Source organism: Chaetodon auriga, chromosome 6 (genome assembly GCF_051107435.1).
Source record: "Chaetodon auriga isolate fChaAug3 chromosome 6, fChaAug3.hap1, whole genome shotgun sequence".
Classification (NCBI taxonomy): domain Eukaryota; kingdom Metazoa; phylum Chordata; class Actinopteri; order Chaetodontiformes; family Chaetodontidae; genus Chaetodon; species Chaetodon auriga.
In genome coordinates, this window is record NC_135079.1 from 10,906,373 (window position 1) to 10,928,081 (window position 21,709).

The 21,709-nt window shown below is 43.2% G+C and overlaps 1 protein-coding gene across 6 annotated transcripts in view; it reads left to right on the forward strand.

The window, feature by feature from the left end:
• syt7a (synaptotagmin VIIa) overlaps positions 1-21,709 on the forward strand; it is a 69,805-nt gene that overhangs the window by 42,672 nt on the left and 5,424 nt on the right. For 4 of the 6 annotated variants that reach the window (XR_013077241.1, XR_013077242.1, XM_076732344.1 and 1 more), the window contains 4 exons: positions 3,461-3,628; positions 5,905-6,321; positions 10,756-10,887; positions 20,337-20,439. Coding sequence is in view for 3 of the 6 variants with exons in the window: in XM_076732344.1 (XP_076588459.1) it covers positions 3,461-3,628; positions 5,905-6,321; positions 10,756-10,887; positions 20,337-20,439 (820 nt within the window). In the remaining 3 variants the exon portion in view is untranslated. Of the gene's footprint in view, positions 1-3,460; positions 3,629-4,986; positions 6,322-10,755; positions 10,888-20,336; positions 20,440-21,709 lie in introns of those variants that run through there. The other 2 variants (XR_013077240.1, XM_076732342.1) reach the window with 1 other exon arrangement.

Below are 21,709 nucleotides of genomic sequence, written 5' to 3' on the forward strand. Positions count from 1 at the left end.
GGCTGGTAAGAGACTTCCCCCTGAGCAGGGCTGTAACGAGGCGGGGGCAGTGCCACTCTCCCCTTTTCCCCCTTTCCCTTTATTCCCTTTCCTTCCTGCCTTCCCTCCATTCCTCTCCTCCACCCTCTCACGTCATCCCCTTTTCTAGCTGTGCAGACACCCCCATGAGCCACTCATCGAACTGAACCATAGGATGCGGATGTTATAATGCCTGACAGCTTATTAAATCCACCTGGTTTCATAATCTCGATTATTTTTCTTTTCCGCAGGACCAAATTTTCTCATGAGTAACTGGGGATATTTAGCCGAAGGCCTTTAAAAAAGCCCATTCTATAAATGTCATAGTGTTGCAATCTACACAAACTGCACACTTCTAGACTTATTATTGCTGCATAATGCAATTTCCATCAACAATAGTAATAACGACGACAATAACAACCCACCCAATGTTAGCACACTGGAGGGCAAAAATGGTTACTAATGATTACTCATAATCTGCTTGGGAAATGTGAATGTAGGAAATGTCATACACGCACATTAAAGCATCCCCGCGACAGCCATTCGACTATTACTGCAGCGGCAAAGCAACACAGCCCTGTAACATCCTCAGGCTGATTTCTGCCGCTACTCCTCACTTCCTGTCACCTTTTAATGAACACAGAAGTGCATGTTCAGATGGCCCCCCACTCCCTACAGCCCTGCCGGTCCCACTAACTCCTGACCTCTAACCTCTCACCTCTCTCCCATGGGGCGCAACCATGGAGACGGACAACCCTCGTAGCCTCTCTCTCTCTCCAAAAGACGTGTATACTTTAACCCACCTTCTCTGTAATCTGTGTATCTCCCTGTCCTTTGCTTGTGTGAACTGAAATTTGCCGGTTGTTGTTCTTGTTGTTGTTGTGGAGGGTTGACCGTTAAACCGGGTGCCAGTGTTCACCTGTGGTTTGCATCATCTGTGGCTTCTCTCTGATCCCCATCAACCTAATATCTAATGTGTACTGCACTAACATTGTAGCACTTGAACTGTGTCTACTGTCTATCTTACTGCAAGATAAGGCAACAGTGTTTTTACGTGATGAAATAAAAGTAATTTCTTTTCACTGACTTGGCACTTGAATCCAATAAAGCAGTAGCAAGGTCATACCTATCTCCCTCCGGGCACCGAGAGGACTCTAAGCTTAGACATCCTGCTACCAGGAACCTGTCTGATAAACTGTCGAATAACTGGTCATCTTTAATAGACCTAGCTGTTGAGGACGGTGTGTTAAATTGCCTGGAGAAAGGAGGCAGCAGTGTGTTTATGAACACGGTGGATATTTGGATTACTGTCTGAAAACTCTTCCTGAAGATGATGGCTGCTGATCTCAGGAATCCAGCTGTAGAACCCAGTGCTTGTATTTTGTAAAAAAAAAAAAAACCCTCAAGGATGTTATTTGTTGTCCGTGAAGCTGTCTCTCGAGCAGGCCCTGTCTTCACAAGTTTCTCCTCTGTCCAGCAGTTAAAAAAAAATAAAACGCTTTTCACTCACTAATGCTGAAATGAGCTGTTTTATCAGCAGTGTGTGAGTCAGTAAAAATACTGACATTCAATTAAAATAAGACGACACGATGCGCTTGAAAGTTATATGTCTGACGAGGAGAGACAGAGGACGACTTCCTGACTCCAACCAATAATATGCCGTAAAGCCAACAGACAGCTGGGAAATCATTTCCTGTTTCATATTCTCTCGAGATCAGCAGCTTTCAATCTCTGTAATGACACTGGGCCTCATTTATCAAACAGGTTACCAACCCCGCACCATCAATCTCCATGTTTAAGGATTTATTGGATTGGAGGTTCAATTCCATAATTTTTCAATATTGAACTTGTTATATAGTTGATGTCAGCAACAGCCATGACACAATCTTGACTAAATGGTCGTGGTGGGCCATTTTTCAAATTTCGTACAGTGAATTATATTTTGTGTGTATTGTGCTTTATTTGATCCATCTGACAGCTTCAAGGTGAAATACTGTCAAAGATTATGTGGCTGTATTTCTTTTGTAAACCACTTTTACTCAGTGAAGTTCAGCCAGACACAGGATGGATACCTGAATGCTATGTTCCTCTAAATACTCCTGATGATTCATGCTCCCCTTTATGTGTGTGTTCCTACTTTTAATAAAGAGCAAAGACGTTTCACCTTGCGCCTCGCTCGATAAATGAGGCCCATGTCTCCTGTGTTGACCGTTGCTTCGGCAGTGTCATCCATGCTGTTGTTGTGATTGATGACTTATCCACATGCACTGTCAGGTCAATTGGTCAGAATTAAATGTGAAAGGTGACCTTCAAAGGGACGTGATGCAAGTGTAGCAACCCCCCCGATCCCACGTGCATACACCAGGCGACAACGTCTTCTGTGCCTCCTGTTTTGTGTCTCCTCAAGCAGGAGCACCATGCATATTAATGAAATGTAGTCATGTCACCAGAGGGCACTACTGTGCTTTATGTTTGATCATCACTGCTTTCAGAGTTGACATGACATTTGAAACCTAAACCCAGCTTTGAGAATACATCTGTGTCGACAACTGCTCCTAAGTATGAACGCTGATTAATTTCTTTACCTTGTACCTTTTCTTGAGGTCGAAATGATTAGATTGCCCTCATGATCCTTTTTACTGTGCGGTGCCAGCGTTTCAGGACTTCCTGTTGACTGTTATTAATGCTAAGTGGTGATCAAATGACAAGTAGATCTTTGAAAAAACAAAATATTACACATTAAGATCTAAAAATAGAGTGTAATCGATCTTTTACAGGAACAAATGTGCTTGTATTTAACCAAATGTCACTTTGGATGACTTCCCAAACGAGTCGATTATTTGCTCATGAGGCATTCAGCACAAGCCGTCCTCCCATTGCTCTAAGTTGCTACCATCGAATTGCTTTGTGTAGTAGCACATCTCAAGCCCCAAATGCCTAAATGAATGAGAGAATGAGAGCTAAATAACCAGAGTCCACACACTGTTGCCGCTAGTGAATGCTGGCAGCTGTAGTATTGGTCCTCCAGGCCCAAAGGAGTGACTTCTTGCTGGTTTTCCACCCTCCACAGGCTCCCTGTAAATTCTTCTCCTCCTCTACCTCTTCCTCCCTGCTCTCCTCTCCCACATCCCTCTCTTCCTCCACACTGGACTCCAGATCTTTTCATCCACCTGCTTCTCACTTGGCCTGGAAAACTAGACCTGCCCCCTCACACACTCTACTGATCTGTCTCACTTCCTTAGCCATGTGGTTGCTCAATCTATTATCCTGTATGCGCGTGCGTGTGTGTGCGAGTGTGTGTGTGCATGTGTGCGTGTGTGTGTGTGTTTGTATCTGTCTTTCTCACACTCTTTGGTCTTTTTCTCCTCTGCCTGTCGTTATTCTCCCTCTTCTATACCCTCTGTCTGCTGTGGGACCTCTGCACCCTGTCTCTGTCTCTTAGTGGGGCAGTGTCAGGGGGTCAGAAGGGGGCAGCAACTGGGCATGGGGATGATGGGGGGGGTCCTTATCGCAGTGACAGCGTGAAGAGCATGGTGACAGAGGGAGTGAAGGCTGGGAGGTGGCAGACCATCCAGGGCCACATGCAGTCCGGAGGATTGAGACCCAGCGAGTGAGTTCAGAACCGGGTAGAAAAAAGCGAACATTTGAGTGACTGTGCAGCAGAATAAACACATTACTACTATTCACATGTTATCCTTACTTACAAGTTGTTCCTTCAGCAGCAGCTATGATTAGATGAATGAATCAGTTCAGGGAGTGTCAGGTCAAGTTCAGCAGGGAGGGAAGTGCAGCTCAGGTGTCAAGGTGAGCGTGCAGGCACAGATCAAGGTGTGAGCACTGGGGAAATGTGAACTCTCGTCATCAGGAGAAGATAACAATAGCTACCGGAGCTGTAACACACTGACTCAAACTTTCAGCCGACACAATCGGCCCAGCTGCTCCTGCATGAATCTGCAGGAGAATCTGATTTATTTGAGGAACTGTGCTGCCTGCAAGTGTACTTTCACAAATGCAATCCAGAAATAGTTTAATTTTCGCACCCTGCCAGAAATAATACCTCATATCATGCAGACCCACCTTTTAATTAAGATTTAGCCCGAAATGTCAACTGCATGTCGATTACTGACTTCATGTAACCCACAGCCATGACGTATGACATGATTTAAGGTCTATATTCAGCGTGTTGTAAATGAAGCAGTTAATTTTCAGTTCGTGATTTTTTTTTTGCACCTTCCTTTGGCACCTCGTGCCTGTGATTTCTTCCTCCACAACACATTTACGCTCATCACTACCTCACTCCTCATTCTTTCCTCCTCTTCTCATCTTTCTTTTTGCCCCCTGTCTATAATTGGATTCTATTTTCAGGCTGCTATAAGTGTCTGTGTCTCTTGTGTTTGTGTCTCGCACCCCATTTTCTGTCTCTCCTCCATCGTCACCCTCTGCTCTTATCGCTCCCATCGCTCTCTCCATCTTCCTGTCGCTGTGTAAAGCCACTCCTCTTGTTCTCCATTTCTTATGTTTTGCCCACTAACTGTTTCATCCCTGCAAAACCTTCCATTTACCTCTTTATCCTTTTATTTGTGACAGTTAAATATGGTGCATATCACACTAAAAGCCTTATGCAAAGTTCTGTTAGGTGAAGTAATGCAGAGCGGAGTAAACTGCACCTAACTGATGTGAATAGCTCTCGCATGACCTAATTCTGGTAGTCTGGGTTACACAGCGATCTGAGAGAGAGGAGGATATATTTAGTGAGTAGAAAAAAATACAAAAAAGATGATACAGGTTACTGTAGAGCCCTAAAAACGCAAGAATGATGTACCTGTAGGTAAGTGATGGCATCTAAATAACATGGCACACGCCCTCATGTTGATGTGTCTACTTGAAGATTTTTAAGAAAGGCAATGAGCCAATTAAACAGCATTCATAAATGGGAGGAGTGGAAAACGACAGGCTGACAGAGGGAGGGAGTCATACTGTAGGACTTGGTTGGCTGTTGGGATGTCTCTAGAGGTGCAGCATGTATTTAAAAGACGAAAAAGACTTAGAGAGAAAGGAAGAGAGGCTATCAGAGATGGGAAAAGTTGACTGACGAGTAGAGGACATGGGGATCTCTCATCAGACAAAAAAACCCTCATCAAGAAGGCTGGGAAGCTGCAAAACCACGACGCACACGCCTCGGCGAGGTCACGTGGCGGAGAATCGCACTACACCCGTGCGGACAGTGCACATCCGACCACTGCCTGCGCGAAGCACACCCTCACGCAAACAGCACGCTCAGACGGCGCAGACACGCAAGGCGCACACACATCTGACGCAGACGCACAGGGCGAGCTCACAGTCTGCACACTGCTGCCCGACGCGGCCCTATGAGCAGTACACAGCACACAGCGATCACTCAGGCTGCACCTTCTACTGCTATTTCTGCTATTGCTGTTACTGCTGCTGCCTCACGTTGCTCTCTTTCTCTCTCCTCCTCCTCCTGTCTCCACCTCCCAACGCTCCTCCCTCTGCCTCCTTTTCCACTTTGTCCTCAAATACAACTCTTCCTCCTTCCTCCTCCTCCCGCTCACCATCATCAACTTCCTGTTTGGATGAACTTTCCTGTATCTATCCTGACGTCAACCTGACTTCTTCTGCTGTGTCTCCCTACTGCCCTGTGCCACCTTGTCTCATCTCTGATGATTCTTTCCCTCTCTTCTACGTCTCATCTCCTGACCTCACCACTTCTGACCAACTCACCTCCTCTTGCCACGGCTCCTCTCCTACATCTACTTGTTCTTCTTCTGTGTCGTCTGACTCCTTCTTCCCTCCTCATCATCCTGTCCTCTGCCGGCCGTGGCCTTCTTCGCGCTCTCTTTCCTCCCTGCTTCTCTGCCCTCCCAGCTTTGGGGATCCAGTCTTATCCTATGCATCCACTTTGGAGCACATCCCCTCTGGGCCGGCCCGGCCTCGGACGCTGCTGCGCCAGCAGAGCCTTCAGCAGCCTCTTATCCACCCACCAGGCCCTGGTCTCGGCCATCCACCCACCACATCTCAGAGTTTGGGACAATTGCACACTGCACCTGGACAGCCTGGGGGAGGCGGGGGTGCTGGGAGAGGAGAGGGAGGTGGCAGCAGTGGTGAGGGTGGGGGTGCAGGTACACGAGGTGGTCCCCGGGGGGTGCGGGGCAGCCCTGCAGGAGCAGGTGCCTCTCGCTATAGGGGAGGTGGAGCAGGAGGGCGCTCACGTGCCAATCCTGGCAGCTGGGATTACATGATGGACCAGATGCGGAATCGCGGCCTGGACGTCAAGTCCTTCCTGTGAGTCTCTACAACTCTTTCTTCATATATTCATGGAGTCTTTTGTAGTGTCACCTGCTTAGGCTTCTGTCTCTATCTGTGTCCTTTATATATGCTATGCTATGCTATGCTATGCTATGCTATGCTATATGGTGTTACCTTATGCATTCGTTTAAGATATCTCTTTGCTTTAATGTATAAGCCTTTATGTCTTAGAATTAAATAGTCTATAATCTGTCTTACAGTCTCCATATGTTTAAGTACTGACTAATCTGCTTTTACCTTTATCTTAGTGAAATACTATTCTGGGCCTTTTCTTCTGGGGGGTTTTCTTTCAGTTTCCATCTGATATCCAGGGAAGGATATTACTTCTGTCTGTCAAAATATCTACTGTACGCTTGTGTGCATATGTGTATAAATGAGTTTTGTATGTGTGTGTTTTTGTGGTTCACGGCTATATGAGATTGTGCGTTTGGAACATGTGAAGGATTTTTTTTCCCCCACAAAGTTTAGTCATTGCTGGCATCGTAACCCTGACATTGACATGTTCTATATATAGTTACAAATGCAATTATATGATGATTAAGTTGAATGCAGATGAGGAGGCCAGAGGTTGGCAGATTTGAAAACTCTGTTATAAATGTAAATAAGCTGTTGTCTTTCAGCTCTGTGCCTTGTGGTTGCGTAGGAGATGGATCATCTCATCTTATCAAAACATCATAGATCACAAGTTGATAACAACAATTATACATTATGTTTATTAGATGTTATTCTTAGAGAGGGCGTACATATGGTTACTTTCCATGTTTTATGTTCCTTTCAAATCTCAACTGCATGTGTTTAGTGAAATAATAAATGGTGATCATTTACAGTTTTCAACATTTGTTCATATAAATGCACAGCTGAAAATAATTACAAAGCTTCTTATTGAGCAATCTGTTATCAAATGCAGTTCTCCTACTTTTAGCACGGATGGCATCATGTGGAAGAAAAATGCAAAGGATGTTGTGACATATTGTGGGCTATTTCTATCCAATTCTGCGATAAATTGTTCAATGTTTACAGTCTATGCTCTGCTAAACAGTAACATCTGTTTGGGTGGCATTCAGCCTGTCTGCTGCAATTGTCTTTACAGGACAGAGCTAGTGGTGCTAGTTCATAATATTCATGAGATGGTGTTATAAAAAGTCACAGTATATTTTGTATTCACACCATCCCACTCAATTACATGATGTTATTTCTGAGCCGTCCTTTGGAATGACTGTTAAATATCCTTTTTAGGAGACACACCAGTAGGCCTAATCCGTATTTCATGAGTATTTGTAACTTAAATGGCACCAATTTTCCCGGTATCACTTAAACTTTTATGCTAATAGCAAATCTGCCGGCTGTGCCGCCAGCCTGGTGACATGTGTGTCAGCATGTGTACATCACACAGTCCACGTGTCACTGTGCATCAGCACAAGAACTAAGGTTAAGCAGCTGTGTGTAGATTTGTGTTAACCCTGAAGCATCGATCTTATGTCACCAGCACCATTGCTTCCACAACATATTGTTACTACAGGCCAGAAGCGGAGGGAGGGCAGATTGGGGGTGATGAGGGGATGAGGAAGGACACTGTCAAGGTACAACATGTGTTTAATGTCCCTTTGCACTGAATCCATTTTACAGTAGCTTTCCACCATTGGTTTTTATCTTTTATGTACATTAAAGCTTCTCTGGGCATTTGAGTATGACATAGCGTAGCTAATGCCACCGGCTAACCGAGCATTACCGTTATAACACATGCCACCACCAAGGTCATTGAGAATATCGCCAATAATAGACAACTATAGCGCTCATCATTTTAATGTGAGATTGAGGTCATTGTTGTATTTCCTTCTATGCAACAGCAACACCTCATATGATTGATGAGAAAGTGGTCCAGTAATAGACATGACCCATTGTTCAAGCCAGTTAATTTCAATCTTGGCCAGATTCCCTATCTGGGTGAAACATTGCCCAGTGAATGTGTTGATGTGATTGACACAGATGTTCCTTTGGAGCTATTTGACCAATCTCTTGGGTAATTGGTCTTCATGCTTTTTGGCTTAAAATCAATAATTTATCTTAGTGTCATTAATGTCTGTTCCCTTTCTCGCCTCTGCTTCTTAATGTCCCATGCATTGATTTAAGTGTTTTACCAATATTCTTGAGGGTTAATGCTCATGCTTAAAAGGTGATGGGAGAAGAGGGATCCAATAACCGTTACACTGTACTCAAAGTATTAGTACAAGCACCATGCTATTATATCATATAGGCTACTGATTCACAACTGTAACTGTAATAAGATAAGATAAGATAAGATAAGATAAGACTTTATTGATGGCACACTGGGGAAATTAAGTTGTTACAGCCAGTAAATATTACAAAGAGCAAAAAACACTGACACACAAGGGTCAAGATATACATGATATAGAATAGAAAAAAACAGCTGTGCATATGTACATTATGTACAGATTATATAAATACTAAATGCCATAAAAATGCTATTACCAATATTCTCATGGGAAAAACTACCACTGTCATATGTTGTCTTGCACTTGAGAAATGCTGTTGCATAGAATGGACATTGAATTTCATGAGTACATGTATTATGCACAATATGTATAGTTGCCAATATGGAAAATGAATAGTGTTATTGCACAGTTGAGAAAAAACATACAGCTTAAAAATTGCACAAGATGTAATGATGGAATGGCTAATGTGAGCATATATTAGCATTGATAACAGTAGTGCAAAAAAACAGTAGGTCCAGGATATAGAAATGGGAAAGACAGCATCAGCTCAGTGCTACATTACATTCCTACATACTCCTCAGTCTTCTTAGCAGGTACAGAGTTTGGCCCTTCCTGTAAAGGGCATCTGTGTTGTTTGTCCAGTCCAGTTTGTGGTTAAGGTGAACACCCACCTATTTGTAATCCCCCGCGATGTCAATTTCCAAGCCCTGGATGTTCACCGGTGTCATCTGTGGTACCGTCCTTCAGAAATCAATCACCATGTCCTTCGTCTTGCTGTGTGCAGGTGGTTCAGTCCGCACCAGATCTCCCTGTATTCTGGTACATTCCCCTGTGATACGCGTCCAACGATGACTGTATCATGGGAGAACTTCTGGATGTGACAGCTGTCGGTGTTGTGTCTGAAGTCTGATGTGTGGAGGGTGAAGAGGAATAGAATAGACATATTGTTAAAATAGTTAGCTAACAGTAATGGATAAAAGGTTGAAAAAGTTAGCTAAAAATAATGAATAAATTCTGGTAATATCAATAAAATCACTTCAAATTAATTATTTATGACAGTGAAGGGATACTGGAGTTAATCTGAAAGGGCTTGTAGGTAATACATAAAAGGTTGGAAAACACTAGTGTACATGTACAGAAGGGAAATTATTTGTGGTGCTGCAAGAAAAGCTTTTGACAGTGTGTAAGAAAGATGAAATTGTGAAGTTTAGGGTGATACCTTTCAACCGCTTGGCAGCACCATACTTTCTTAGCAGAGGTATTGTAACGCAGTCAGAGGCTTAAGCTATAGAACCGTGGGTGTGGGTGACAGGAAGGAGGGCAGGAGGCAGTGATGAGGAGGCAGAGAATTAAGAGTAGAGGATAGGGATGAGGGGGAAAGGGGATTTGGAGAGCAAGTGCAGCAGAATGGAGAAGATGAAATGAGAGAAGTGCAACACGGAGAGTGAGAGAGCAGTGACCCAGAAAACGGTGACACACACCGAGCACCTCAAGACACTGTGTCACTCAAATAGAAACAATTAGTCCAGATCTCCTTAATGAGGCTTAATTAAATCTTAACTCTGGAGAAGGACGACAGGCATGTTCGATGGGAAAGGTGAATCTGGAGGGAAAGCAGAAGGCAGGTTGAATAACTCGATAAATTACTGAGTGTGTGGGTGGTGTGGTTCGTGAGTGTGTGAGCGCACAGGCCTGTACATACCTTTAACGTGTGTGGAAGCTTCTGAATATCACATCCATTAACAATCATTAACTAATCATCAGCACTTCCTGTAATTATTTGTTGTCTGTATGGTGTGAACACAGCCCGCACCTGTTGTCAGCACCTCTCCATTAAAATCATTACGTTATTATTAATTTGGCCTTTCGGGTTAAGGTGTCTCCTTAATATCCTTCCCTGGACAAAGTGCTTACTGCTGGGGTGTTATGTGGTGTTGCAGATTCTCCCTTTATGACAATTTTCTCTGTCACTGCTTTCTCTGTTTACCCTCATATGGTCTCTTATTGTCCCGCCGCCTCTCTGCTTTGTGTCCTCGCTTTCACCTGAAATGACCTCTCCTTTCTTCTCTCCCCCTGCACCACACCTTCTTTATGTCCGATTTCCCCATCCTTTGCATCTGTTCTCTCTTTCTATTCCTGTTCCTATCTCTTACCGTGTTTTTTTATGGGGAGCCAGTGAAGGGAAGATGGTGGTCCTGGCTTTGGCCATTGGTGTGGCCGAGCAAGATGACTTTGCCAATATCCCTGACCTGCAGGAAACAGCACAGGCAGCACCACCAGCCAATCAGGAGCCCCCTCCTGAGAAGAGGTACCAGATAATGTATGAGAGCACTTGTTGTATGTGAGAGAATGGAGTGCAAATGAAAAGACGTGAAGGATATGATATCGAAGAAAAACAAGAGATGGTTTCAGAGTCTAGGTAGGGGGCACTAGTTTTGTTTTGTAGTGTTTTTCGGTGAGTCACTGCACTTAGGTGCGCTGTGCCACAGACCTGCACCTGAAATAGCACCAGTGCTTGATGCTCTGTTACAGAAATAAAAATAAAAATAAAGTAGCTGACTATGAAACCAAATGTGGAAAAAAATGCCTGTTGTGTGTGCTGAGATGAGTTAAGAGATAAAGCAATTTGGATGTTAGCTGTAAAGCGGTAATGAGCTCATAAATCACAGCAGTGCAATGCCTACTGGTACTCCAGTCCTTTTTACTGCTTTTAGGGCTGAAATTTCAGTGAATCAAATAAAACGGTGTTTTCTCATGCCAGTGGTCTTTTTATCCTGACCACGATAATTATCTCTCCTATCACAATGACATTCTCCTCCACCATTTTCATCTCTATTTGTTTGTCTCCTCACTCCTGCCTTATAGAGACCTCCCATTGGTAATTGTCATATTTCCTTTGTACTTCCATGCTTTTATTATCCCAGTCCTTTCTACCCGTGTGTTCTTTTTTTTCCTCCTGCTCATTAGCTTCCTTCAATCACCCTCTGCTGCTCTGAGAGTCCCGTCTCTGTAGCTCCACCGAGGGCCCAGAGAGCCTCCTCATTATTCCACAACATGGTAGTCACTTACATAAACATGCTGCTAAAAATAAACCTTTTCCTTGCCAGCCACCTTACACACTAGAAGCCAAAATACTTCCACTCATCTATAAGGATGCACCACTCTCCCTCGCATCTCCCTGTCTCCCAAAATAATTAGTTTTGCATTCTGTTTAGGAATTGGACCAGCTTTTTGTTGAAAAGTTTAAGACTAACAAATGAGTACAGTGGCTGCGTCGTGCGAGACAAACAGCTCAAACCACGCTGCGCTTGTGCTGTTCATTTTCGGCCATGGATGCTGGGTTTGATTATTTGCGCCAGCATGTAACACCACAGAGCCAGAGTGAAATCCCGCGTTTGGTCCAGCCTTAGGCAGATGCGACACACTCCATTTCCTCTGCAGTCCAATTAGGTCGTTTTAACCTCACTTTGATTCTGTGACAAATTGGAGACAATTTGGAGATACATAATATGACGCACACCTTAAAACAAAATGGCAGGGGAGGGTGAACAAATTCTGATTTACTCGTCACACCAATTATTCCTCATTCACAAGTGTTTCATCAATTTGACACATGATTTGAAACTAGGGCTCTATTACAATACAGATGGTAACTGTTTTCTTATCTAGTCTACACAGCTGCAGTACGAAGCTGCACATGTGGGCTGTGCTAGAGACATTTGCACGGTCTCTTGTGTCTTCGGCATGATAGCAGTTTTCTGCCCTGAACTAATAAGCACCTTTATTTTTCATAAAATTTGCCTTTAGAGCTCTGCTACGTCAACACATAGTGAAAGCTATTTGTCTCCTGGTTTGTCTGCCTCATTTTAGTCTCTTGCCCTCAAGCATCCTGTGGCCTTTCCCCAGAGTCAACACAGCGCTGCATAGAGTCACAAACAAGCATGAAAGTATTCTTTGAGTAAGAATGTTGCTTTTGTGAACATCAAAACTATCTGCATCGTTCAGGATTAGTGCAAGAGGCCACGAAGGAGTACAATTTTCTGTGCAATTTGCTGAGCTGCTGGCTTTTCCAGCTTTTGTGTTCACCTGGAAACCTCCTCAAATGAGTTGTGAAATCCACTAATAGACTGAACAGCAAGCAGGAACCGCAGGCTGCTCAGGCCAGCACGTAGCCAGCAGGACTCGCCTTGATTAATGGTGATTGAGTGCATTGTGGTGTTTTATAGATTAACCTTAGGTTCATTTAATATCTTTCACTCAAAACAGAATGAGTGGCAGCTAACACTGTTTGAACAATGGAGAACTAGGAAGTAAATAAATAAATAAATAAATAATCTTGGCCTTTGAGCTCCTTTGTGTCCCTCTCCTGAGCTGTAAACTAATTCCACTTGAGCCACTTATTATGTTCTTCATTTCGTGATAGATTACAAATTCGAATGTATAATAAATGATTTAGCCACACTTTAATTGGATGCTAAATTTAGAGGCTCAAATAAACATTATAAGTCCACAGTGTATTAGAAATGCAAGGTGTAAGCTTGCTGGGAGTATATCATTCCCCGTGGTGTTAGTGCTGACTTCACAGATGTCTGGCCATGATTTAATCAATCACACTCTTGGCATATTGCTCATTCTAAACTGAGCTCTCGAGCTGCCTCGAGCTGGAGACAAAGCCGCGCTTTCATTCGTCTTTCACTCTCCACACCCCTTGTATAGCCATATCATTGCAGTCTGTGCATTTACATCAAACGTGTCCTTCATGTGCCCATCACTCATCTCCATACCTGCATCACTCATGTTACAGCCCATGAATTTACTCAACTAAATCGATTATCTGAAATGATTTCAGGCAAACATAAAGCCTCTGAAGTTAATGTGAATAGTTTACTCTCCGCATTAAAATTGTCAGTGCTTACATGGAAATGAAATCTCTCCACTGGTGATGAATATCAAAGAGCTGCTCTGCTCGGCTGATATATGGTGCTCAACAACAGTGAACCATTGGTGGAAAGTCACTAAGTGCATTTACTCAAGTGCTGTACTTTGTACTTTATCTTATAGCTATAGTTACTGTACAGATTTACATAACAAAACATGGTGTAATGCATTAAAGGTTAAACTTTCTGATATCCAGCCTTTTTTTTGGCTTGTGACCTTAATTAAAAAACCAGCATCTATTGTGGACCCATATCACACTTCAGATACCCATTTCCTCTTTAAACTTCTCGGATGGTTTCATTTAAGTATTTGAGGCACAGAGAGATTAGAGAAAAGCCCAGTGGACTAAACTACATAGCAGTATAAAATAAATCATAAAAACCAGCTCCACCTCGACCAGCTACAAGTTTGAAATGCTGCGTCAGTATTAACGATCTAATAATGTATCATTTACTTTGATATTTTAAGGACATTTTGCTGGTTATACTTCTGTACTTTAATTTTAAGTATGAGTATGAATGCAGGACTTTTTCCTAATAATGGAGTAATTTTACATATTGCTAGCTAAAAGATCTGAGCGCTTCTTCCACCGCTGGAAACAACAATACTCCTGGCCTTACAGTACAGTTAGCCAAATAATCTTGCTAATTGGAACATGCATGTAAAGTACTTCATAAATAACAACAAAGAGTCTTTTCATATGGCCTTCAGCAGCATGTTAACGCTTCACTGTTGCTTGGCCGTAGTTGAAGGCAAGCCAAACGGGCACACTGCTATTCCCACTGGCCATGAGAAGGTGTTACAGTGCGTGATATTCATTAGGCTCCTTCACTGACCTTGTGTGTGCGATCACTGGATGAAAGCGTTCGGTGTGGCCATTTGTTTACGGAGTGAGGCAGGAGCTGACTGACAGTTTGAACTGCTGGAGGTAGTGATAGAGACTTTCATACCAAGGTTAGACATTTTCAGGGGAGAGAGGGCTGCCCGATCAAACAGCAGAGGAACTCGACTGCATCACAAAGTTGTGTGTTGTTTGGATTCTGGGGCCACACATGCTGAGATGTTTATATCCCAGGCATCTATAGGTTGTGGATCTTAGAAAGCTTAATTAGGATGTTAGAGTGGCTCGTTAATGCCTCATTGGCCTCCACTCATACAATTCTGCTGCGATTCAGTGAACCTATACTGTAGGTTCTCCTCCAGTGTTGCTATAAAGAGAAGCCACAATCCCCGAGAGCTTTGAATCTAGATCTCTGTCTGAGCAGCAGGAGAACGGCCCAATGAGGATGGAGGTTTGCGACAGAGGAGGCGGGATATATCCTTGTGCCACATTAACATTCAATCCACTTGCCTGTGGTCTTTCAATTATTCATCCATGCATGTTACATCGTTTTGTGTAAGCCAGTGGAGTTATTTCTTCTTTCAGAAAACGTCTTGCAGATATTGATAAATATAGATGTGTACACTGCCTCAAAGACGTGATGCGCTCTGCGATTCGCTGAGCGTCTGTTAATTGCCAAGTGGGCTATATAATAATTTATGTTTCATAATATATTAGCTTATTACATTTCTTAAATTTACATGAAAGGCGAAGACAAATACAGCGTATGGCGGTTATGACCTTCTACCCAAATCAATACAAATGGTTATTTATTTAACGTCATGACTTTGTGTTCTAACTGCATTAGTGTGAGGAGGATGAGTCTCATCTTTATGTGGAGGGGGATGTGTATTTAGGCTAATGTATTGTTAGGTCATTCTGAGGTCACATACATGAGTCGAGCACAGTTTTTAGGTGGTTATTTCAGGCCTTGTTTTCTTAGATATTACAAAGAACTGCTGTTATAATGCTTGTGGATGATGTAATCTGTATGTATGTTTGTACATAAACATGTAAATTGATTATGCTATGCTTGGCTAGTCTGACACAGTGCTCCTCCTGTGACAGGGGCTTTACAGGCCCGACTAATCAGCAGTGTCCTCAGGGGCTCTGGTTAAGACTGTCCCAGAGGCTCTGGCTCCCCGTGGCCACCACGCTCATCTATGCATCACAGGGGGAATGTAGAGATGCATTCAGTTTCGTGCTAAGAGAGGGGAAAGTAGATAGCACTAAGGCGGGAAAAAAAGAGTCACAAAGAGAGTAGGAGGAGGGGCGCGCATTCATACATTCATCCATCCATATGTCAGCGGAGGATGAGAGAAAATTCAGGGTACAAATCCATCTTCCATCCATGAGAGTAGTAGCAGAGGGTACTTATTGTACTCTGCACATCCATGCGTTATGCAGGGCTGAAGGCAGCACTCTAGCCAGCAGGTACATGCTGGCACACATGCTCATCTCATACATACAGATAGATGGATGGCGGTTGGGGAGACAAGCTATTTGGAGCATTAACCTGGGACCCCTGTGTCCTGCCTCAGAACAGGTGGCACATCTGCAGCAGCCTCCACCTCAGAGGCAATCTTTGGATTTAATGGGGATTCAAAACATTTGGTAGACCCGTGTTTGGAGTTTTAATGGACTTTGAAAATGTTTTGATGATTTCATGTTGCTGAAATTCCCCGGAATGATAGGTTAGTTATTTTAATTGAGCTCGGAGACATGAATACTAAATTGCAGAGAGTATTGGGAGGCCATAAAGGGAGGTGGGGCTCAACTGCTATACTGTAGATAGAGAAGACACTAAGCTCATCTTTGGATTCAAGAGCAATCAGGTTTGCAGTGCTTTACTGTATCGTAGCCTGCCTCCAAAGTTAAAAGAAGGGGAGTTAAAAATCACCTGAAATACGGCTTCTAATAGAATTTAAATAGACATAAAACAGCATAAAGATCACCGTTTGGCACCCACCGAATTGTCTTGTTGTTTCCCATTTCCATTTGGAGTTCAGTGAAAGAAGCAGATACACAGAAGGCAGCATTTAGTGCCTCCCTTGTTGCCTCCTCCCGAAATGGGATTTCAGTAAATGATGCTATTTTAGACACATTTCCAGTTCCAACATGCAGGAAGTAATTAGTTAACAGCAAAAGCATCCATATTTATACGTCGCAGCAGAATGTTTGGTCGTAGCCTGAGAAGTGAAGCAGCCGGGATGACTGGCTGACTGGAGTGTGAATGTACATGTGTTTCATGTGGATGATGAGTTATGTAAGCAGCGCCGTGCCTCAATGCTGTGGATTTGACTGTGTATGATCCTGGGAAGTATGCTGTGGCCCCTGACGAATGATAGATCTAGTGGGCGGCTATGAAATTGAGCATAGACATTGAAATACATCACTTCATGGTCTCAGGCGAGCGTGTTTGTTTGAGTGTGACATGTTTGCAGAGGGGTGGGGAAAAGAAAAAAAAAAAAAAAAAAAAAAGAGGGGCTGGGTTGGGCTTTCTTTCTCGCGTCTCTCTCCAGCCTAGAAGTGGAGTGTCTTTCCCCCCCTCCCCCTCTCTTCGAGCTGCTGGCCCTCGGTCAGGTAACAAACAGGATAGTATCACAGGACGGTGAAACCCAAAGTGGCCCCGCCTGCCTCCATATGTCTGTTCATGTGAATGTGTGTGTCTGCGAGGCTCTCACCCGTACCTGTCATATATCCTATACCTTATCTTCTTTGTTCTCAGTGTGTTTGCCTGTTTGCTGCACCCCTCTAAACACACCCTTCCCCTGCGCCCACTCCCAACAACCTCTTGTCACACACACCCCAAACCCCCATATGTATGGTCTGTGTTTCTAGAGCCGTTGCTATGCCAACAGCCCACTTTCTGTGCCTTAGCTGTGGGAGAATCTGATCTGAACTCGAGTCCACTCTGCCTCCCACTGGACACTGTAGTCAACTGCAGGCTTTAAAGCATCAATTTCCATATCAACCCCCCAAGGGGTCAGACAGAAACAGCATTGGCACCGAAATGTAGCAGTTGTAGGATTACCATCTGCCACAATTAGCATTGCTTTTTTAGAAATTAAATAAACCGAAAGCAATCTTTCATTTTCAATTCACGATATACTGTGTGATCTGGAGGAAGTATCTCATTTTCTGCAGCCCCAGCCGCTTTCTTTAAACAGCCTGGAGGCAGCGCTGGAGCGGAGGACCACCTCAGGTGTTGCAGAGCAGGGCTGGTAGAAAGGCCATTCCCCTGGCTGCACAAGCTCTTACCTGAGAATGCACTGAACCCCTGAATGAAGCATGAAGGAGAATGAATAATTGAAGACGTTCACTCCCCCATCGATACTTGGGAGGTGGAGGAGGAGGGAGGTACCTTGCTTTACTTCAAGCTTTAAGTCTCCTTGCTTTAGAGCTCCTTTGAGCGGACCCTCAGATCTTGAGTTAGCGTTTTACCCCGCCTTTTCCTCTCCTCTCAAACTCATTGCCTGCAGTTTTGAATAAATAAAAAAATAAATAAGCAGACCCCTGAAAATGCAATTACCTCCCTTGGCAACTAATACAACTAACACCAATTGATGAATATTCCCTTCCCTTCTCGAAATGGTTAACATCCCTCCTTCCCCCCCGTCTCGCTCTGGTTCCTTTGCTGGTTGAAGTGATTGTCTGTTTGCTCGTCTTGTTTGCTTGCTTTTTCTGTCTGTCTATTTGTCAGTATATTTTCCCCCGGTTCTGTCCTCGTCTTCTGCAAAAATGTACACATTATTGCATTCAACATCAATTCTCATCCAAATTTGCAGTTTAGAGCGCCCAACAACAACAACAACAAGAAAAAAAAAAAAACGACCCATGAAACATACATTCTCTGAGTGAAACGCTCCACAGAGAATGCTGGCCAGACAGACAGACTTTCTATGGGCTCCTTGTTTCCTGCCTGTCCAAGGCATTGCCTTCACTCTCTGAGTGACAACTACTTGCATATATTATATATGCACATGTAGCCAATGCCAGTTTGTGCTTTGGCCCTTGTGTCCCCAGTCCACACTTTTAGAGTGTTGCTAAATGGTTGGAAAATCAGGTTGGATTTAAAGATAACTTGAATAATTTATAATTATTTGCTTCATTTCTACCAATGCCCTCTTTTGTAACACTCTAAATGTGCATCTCCTATGTTCTTACTATTCGTCCCTTTTTGTGTTTTTAATGATATTATGTTTTTGTATGGTATACCTACGCCTTATTTCTCTTTCACACTGTGTCTCATCTATCGTTTATTTTGAGCTCTCCACGTAAAAAAAAAAAAAAAAGATGGTTCTTGTTCTTCTTTTCCTGGTGATCAATTGTATTTATTGTCTTTTTCTTTTCTTCTTTGTGCTCTTCTTCTCCCCTTAGCATGTTCGCCCCTTTGTCTCCTGTTAGAGATATTGTGTGTGCATAGCTCTTTATTTTTTGTCTCTTATTCTTTGATACTTATCAGACTGACCAAACTAAGCCTCTCTTGTGTTTTCAGGCTTTCCTTCCTTCATTCCCTATCTTTTCTTGCAGCTCTGTTTTTCTCTCTAATGTGCTGGTGTTTGTAACAATCTCACTCTCTGTTTGGTTTTGGTTTCCGTAACCTCACTGTTCATGCTATTAATACTTGCTATCTCTTCTTATACAGATAAATAATTTCAGCTTGCTTTTCTATTTCTTACATTCCTTGTTGAACCTTCTATCTTATCTACAGTCTTTATGATTTATGTCCAGTGTGTGTATGTGTGTCTGCAACTTCAGCATCCTCTCTGCATCTGCTCATTTCTTTTCTATTTCTCAGTGTTTCAGTTCTTGTTTTTCTTCTCTATTTACTGTTTGTTTATTGCCTAACAGTGTTTCAGTGTTCAGCCTCTCCATGTGCCTTGACCAGTCATCTATGGAGTGCTGTGTGTCCAATGTGTCACATTACATTGGCCCGGACTTTCACATTTGGCTCTTTCTTGTTCTATCTTTTCTCATTCTTTCTGTAATCTCATAATATTTATTCTCTTTTCAAATTCTTTTTGTCTTCTTTTGCTGTTTTTTTTTCTTTATACTTTGTGATTCTTCTTGTTTTCATGATGTATGAACATAGAGGTTTTTCTCCCAGATTGTTTGACCCACTTTAACGTTATGTTTTCAACAATCCTCGTGTGAAGGAACTAAACTTAACATCTATTAACATTTGTACCTGCTCTGCCATGGGAGATCTCTGCTCTCTCTTTTATGTTTTTATTAATATTTTGTGTTGTTGATGCAGATTCTTAATAACTGAGAGATTCAAACACACAAACACTTAACAAAACTGTTCAACATCTGTCCTGTTAAACGTCTGGTTGTCTACATGTTGCTATACATGTCTGTCTATTGTATATATGGTGATGTCATGTTGCTATACATGTCATTATACATGTATGTCTCGTTAATGTCTTTAGAGGGAACAAGGGTTGATCATGAACTCTATGGGAATCGGAGATAATTAATTTCTATCAGTTTTACATATAGAGGTTCTGTCTTGTGTTCTGTCTGAAATTGTGTTTGTTTACTTGTTGGAGGTAACTTTCTTGTTAGAGATATGGATGTTTGCCACACTGGACATATGCATAGTCATCTCAGACTCCAAGTTTCATCAAGCACAACTCACCACATCAAATGTCCTCAGTTCTAGCGCCCACCGTTAATCTGTGGAATCTTTGGCAGATTTTATTTGGCTTCGCTCACTGTAGCTAGAGAAAGCACAATCCACTTTGAAGTGACATCTAAATAAAGCAAACTTGGACTCAATTGGTCATTTCAGATAGGCGGTTTTCAAGCGCCGTACAGTTGGAGGTTGGACTCCCTGTGTGCTCAGACATTCTCTCTTTCTGGAGATGAGTTAGCTTCTCAGCACGATGCCCTCGCCACGTTCCCTCTGGGTCAACCTGTGTTTTTGCTTACAGGGGCAACAAGCCAGCTAACAGCCCCAAGGGCCAACCCCCGGATGCTGATGGCCACTCCTCCGTAACCGACCTGGCCAACTCGCTCACTGGAGACATGGTGATGGTAAGACCCACGATCCCAACACACATCCATCACACTGTCATCTATGCTGATGAATCTCGATCGATGCTGCATTTCTAAAAATATGTGGACACCCCTGTCCACCCGTAGTTCCAATTAAAGGACAAGGTCTGTGTTATTCTGTATTATTTTATTGCCAGCATATCATATTAAAACCCTAAAACCAACAATATGATAGCCTGGGGGGACTCACAAGAGACAAATTAGACAATGAATGGTAAAAATTGAAGCGAATGAGGCTCAGATATTCTAATTTTTTGTCTCTAGTATGGGTCAAGCTCCAAAAACTCTGCACCGTACGTGCATTATAAGTAGTCTCAAAGTGGTTATTTTGGTGCAGAGTGCAGAATATAAACTGACCTTGATGTGACTCTTTCACTTTGTTGTGGAGGAACTTGGCTAGCCTGCACAGACTCCTGACCTCACCCCCATCCAACACCTTTGGTGATGAATCAGAACTCCACCTGTGAGCCAGGCTTTATCAGCCAGAATCACTGCCGGACATCATTGATGTTCTTGTGGATGAATGGAAGCAAATCCCTCCAACCAGGCCAACAAAGCCTGAAACCAGAAGACTGGAGGAATCATATCAATGGCCATAGTTTTGGAATTAAATATTCAGTGATCGCATTGGTTTGTCCACATACTTTTGGCCATGTACTGGATGAGGTAGTTCTTAGTCACCAAGTAGGGCCAGTGTTGCCGAGTCATCCTCCATACACAGGCTGATTTAAAGCTGCAGACGGTAATAAGGGAGCCATAATAGGGAAAAAAACCACACACAGGCAGTTCCCACAGTGGCAATCAAGGGAGACAAGCCATCCAAGGTGACTCACACTGTTTGATAAATTAGACTTGGAATATTTCACACTTGCTCTGCCTGTCAGTTCTGAAACCCATATTGACAGATTCTGAGTGAGTGAGTGAGTCTTTGTCACTTTGAAATTGAAGCTCTGGCCTAAAGCACTGAAATCAACAGTTTCAGGTGTAGTGCTCCGAGAGAGTGTTTGCATGCAAACCAGACAGCCAGGCCAGCCTCTTTAAAAGTGTCTGTGGAGGCCCCTGCACAAAGTGGTCTTATGAAGTGCTGGTTGTCTTATCTCCCTCAAAGTCCTCCAGCGCTTTGTTCCAATCTATGCTATTGTTAGAGAGAGAAAACAATAAAAGGACAGAGACAGAAGGTGGAGCCACGGGGAGAAACGATGCGACCATAAAGACAGAAGTGCAGAATGCCAACCTTGAGCTGTGCTTC